General features: G+C 39.8%; 1 protein-coding gene across 1 annotated transcript; it reads left to right on the top strand.

Annotated features, from left to right (window-relative positions):
* Nucleotides 1-1,655: 1,655 nt before the first annotated feature.
* Nucleotides 1,656-3,275, top strand: LOC110774340 (protein FAR1-RELATED SEQUENCE 5-like). The gene is made up of 3 exons (XM_088248522.1): nucleotides 1,656-2,553; nucleotides 2,746-2,833; nucleotides 3,137-3,275. Exons 1-3 carry the CDS (start codon nucleotides 1,656-1,658, stop codon nucleotides 3,273-3,275), a joined length of 1,125 nt encoding a protein of 374 aa, XP_088104648.1.
* The last annotated feature ends 604 nt before the right edge of the window (nucleotides 3,276-3,879 follow it).

Raw genomic sequence — 3,879 nt, 5'->3', positions numbered from 1 at the left:
TCTAATGGCTGTATGAAAAGCAATTGTAAGTGTAAGTGTTGTATTAGAACAAGGCCTTCTTCTCTCTCCTCCCTCCAAAACGTCCCCTCCAAACCAGTTGTTCGCTCAGTGAAATGAGGAGGCCATTTTTTTATCAGCTTTGATTGAGGAAGAACTGTAACATTGAAGATAGAGCACCCCTGTTAATCATTTTTCGGTTTGAGGAAGAACACATAAACGGTACCCTCATTTTTCTGGGTTTCCCATTCAGGCGAAACAAAAGAATCTTGGATTTTATAATTTCATCTTTGTGGTTGGGTTTTTGGGGTCGAAACATACGTCAATCCTTGAGCAACGTTGAAACTGGTGTTGAGTTGGAAAGTGCTGACCGTACCGTTGTGGTTCTACTCTGTTGGTTTTGAAATCCTTGAGCGCGAGCGAAACAGGGGTTGAGGAAGATGAAAAGTTTTTGGGGTTGACGTCCAGATCTAAAAGGGCTACGTTACGTTGTCATATTTGTTGAAATTTTGAAGTTGAAAATCAGTTACGAGGTAAGCCATATACTGTATTTGTCAATTTCATTATTGGCCATCAACATGAGTCACTTTAGGTTGTATGTATGTCTTTAATGTTTCAGCAGAGAGTCATTTGCATGTCATATGTTAGTTAATACATATTTTAAAGCTGTTTGAAAGCATGTGCCAAATATTGGGCATCAACATGAGTCAGATTACGTTGTATGTATGTCTTTAATGTTTCACCAGAGAGTCATTTTGATGTCATCTGTTAGTTAATATATATTTCAAAGCTATTTGAAAGCATGTGCCAAATATTGGGCATCGGCACGAGTTACGTTAGTTTGTATGTAGGTCTTTAATATTTCACAGAGAGTGATTTTCATGTCATATATGATGGTGGTGATATGATATTCAGGGTTAAATTGCAAGAACTGTGAAATGGAGTGCGAAGGACAAGTGACACCGGAAGTTAGTTCGGACTTGAAACCAAAATTGGGACTTGAATTTGATTGTTGTGAGGATGTGTTCAATTTCTATAATATGTATGTCGCAAAAGCCAGATTCGGCATTCGGTGTTCTACAACGAGAACGTGCACATTCATAGGAGAGGTAACAAGGAAAGAATATGTATGCTGTAAACAAGGGTATTCGTTGACAAGCACTATTAGTCGTAAGAGAAGACACCGAGGTTGTACTTGAACTGGGTGCATGGCTAAACTTGCGATTTTGAAGATAAAATAGAAGAATAAGTACACTGTTGTAGGATTCAATGAGGTACACAACCATGACATGACCACAGTTGATAAAGTCCATCTATTGAGATCTCACCGTAACTTAACAGAGTCTACAAAGGCCTATAGTGCACATATGAGCAAAGTTAATATCCCTGTACATAAACAGGTAAGCCTTCTTGAGGTGCAAGTAGGGAGATTGGAAAATGTTGGGTTTGTTAGGAGAGATGTTTATAATTATGCAAGGGATGTGCGTGGGGAGGTGATTGGGCATGATGCAAAGCTGCTGAAGGAGCATTTTTTGGCTGAGCAAGGAAAAAATGAATCATTTTATTTCAAGATGAAGGTAGATTCAGAAGGAAGGATAAGAAATGTTTTCTGGGCAGATGCAAGGTCAAGATGAGCTTATAGGTTTTTTGGGGATGTGATGGTATTTGATACGAAGTTCAACACGAACCGCTATGGGATGGTCTTTTCACCTTTGTTAGGTGTTAATAACCATCGGCAGACAGTGTTGTTTGGTTGTGCATTCCTAACTAGTGAAACCATGAATTCATTTGTATGGTTGTTCGAAGAATTCAAGAAAGCCATGCCAGGTGAGCCACCCAAAATGATCATCACTGATCAAGATGCTGCCATGTCAAAGGCAATTGCTTTAACTCTCCCAACAACATTCTATAGATATTGCATATGGCATATTTTGAATAAGTTTATGAAGAAACCCGGCATTGGGGAATGTTTTTCGGAAATGTGCAAATGCATATGGGGTATGGACACGAAAGAAGAATTTGATGCAAAATGGGATGAAATCATCACAAGCAATGGGCTGAAAGACCATCCATGGCTGAGCTCGATTCATGCTTTGCTTGAGAATTGGGTTCCATCATATGTAAAACATGTGTTTTTGGCTAGGATGTCAAATAGTCAATGGGCTGAAAGCTGTCATTCATTTTTCAAACAATATATTAACCGGAAAAACACATTGATGGAATTCATTTTACGTTTTGAAAGAGCTCTTGGTTCACAGAGGCACAAGGAGTTAATGGCTGATCATGTTGATACCAATGAAAAAACTCCACTGCCATTTCGAACACCAATGCAACATCAAATGACACGCATTTACACTCGGGAAATTCTTGAACTGTTTGAGAGGGAAGACTTCAAAAACCTTTTATGCTTGTTTGAACTTGTAGAGCAAGATGAGACCCAGTGCAGGTACAAAGTAAGTGAACAGGTAAATCCGTGGGTGACACGGATGAAGGAGCTTGTGCATGATAAAGATGCCGATAAAGCTTATTGCAGTTGCAAAGGATTTGAATTTTGGGGTATTCCGTGCCGACACATCCTAGCATTTTTAAGAATGAAGCAGGTGGAGCACTTGCCAGACACTTACATATTAAAAAGATGGCTTCAAAGTGCAAAGTGCAGTGTAGTATATGATAAGAATGACAAATAAGTTAAAGATTGCGTGGACCGTTTGGTTTTGGTTAAGAGATCGAAACTTTACAAAGTTGCAGGTGATTTGATAGATTCGGCTTTGTTGTGTGATGAAGGTTTTGAGTTGCTGGAAAATTTATTTGATGACATTCATGGGAAGCTTACAAGGTTGTTGTCATCAAGAGCTCGTGTCGAAGAAGAACCCAATGGAGAGGTCGGAACTAGTTCTCCCGAAGTCAGAATGAAAGATCCCCATCGAGTAAAAGCAAAATGGCGTGCGAGAAGAGTGAAAGGATAAAAAGAGAAGGCAGCGGAATGACATAAACGGTGGTGCCACTGAATGTAGGAAGACTGATCATGATAGACGGAGATGTCCAATACTTGGGAGCCCGTAAGTGAATATGTAATTGTCTGGGTTTGAATTTTATACAAGAAATGCTGTTGACTTGTTTATTTGTTTCGATGTTGCAGCTTTTCATCTTCCGACGCAAAAGTTGGTGCTGCAGTTGATGAGAATTTGCAGCCCAGTCAGAGCACGCAGGACAGGAAACCTACTATAACAGAGTCATTTATGCAAGAGTTTGATTTCATTTACGGTCCCGGAGTTTGAATATTTGTTGATACCAATTTGCGTAGTTTTTGAAACCATTTGGAACCGTTAGTGAATCTTATGTAAGCGCCTCATGTTGATACTGAACTAAGGTTTGTGAACATCAACAGTCAAACCGCCCAAAAACAAAGTAACTTTTGTATTCGATAATTATTAAGTGTCACACACGTATCGCATGACTTGCATTCGAACATAGAAAAATAAAATTAAAAAAACTACATTAAAGTCAACAATATGTTATTTGAAGAGCCACTTAGTTATCAGCATCAGAGTCATCACTTGACTCAAAGTGGCCACGTTCCTCCCAATCTAGAATGCGTTTGTCATTGTAGCAATCCTAGCACCACTCTAAATTTGGGGGTTTACACATGCAAACAATGGGAAATGAGGGCTTTGGGGGAGAAGGGGTTGGGGACCGATAGTATTGAACATTGTCTGGACCTACCGCGAATAGATCCCTGCACGTCCCACAAGGACGGTCGTGAACGACACCATGCTTGCAATAATTATGCGTAACTCGAACTTTCGGATCCATCTTTGGTTGAAGGTGGATGTCTCGGATGTCCTCTGGGGCTTTGGTGTTTTAAGAACGTGAAGCCATTGT

The sequence above is a fragment of the Prunus avium genome, chromosome 2, assembly GCF_965620075.1.
Source record: "Prunus avium chromosome 2, drPruAviu1.hap1.1, whole genome shotgun sequence".
NCBI lineage: Eukaryota > Viridiplantae > Streptophyta > Magnoliopsida > Rosales > Rosaceae > Prunus > Prunus avium.
This window is presented reverse-complemented; position numbering and strand designations above follow the sequence as displayed.

Coding starts and splice junctions, on each gene's coding strand:
- LOC110774340 (XM_088248522.1), top strand. CDS start 1,656: ATGGTATTTGATACGAAGTTCAACACGAACCGCTATGGGATGGTCTTT. Junction 2,554..2,745: donor CAAAGGATTTGAATTTTGGG/GTATTCCGTGCC, acceptor ACAAAGTTGCAG/GTGATTTGATAGATTCGGCT. Junction 2,834..3,136: donor ATTCATGGGAAGCTTACAAG/GTTGTTGTCATC, acceptor TCGATGTTGCAG/CTTTTCATCTTCCGACGCAA.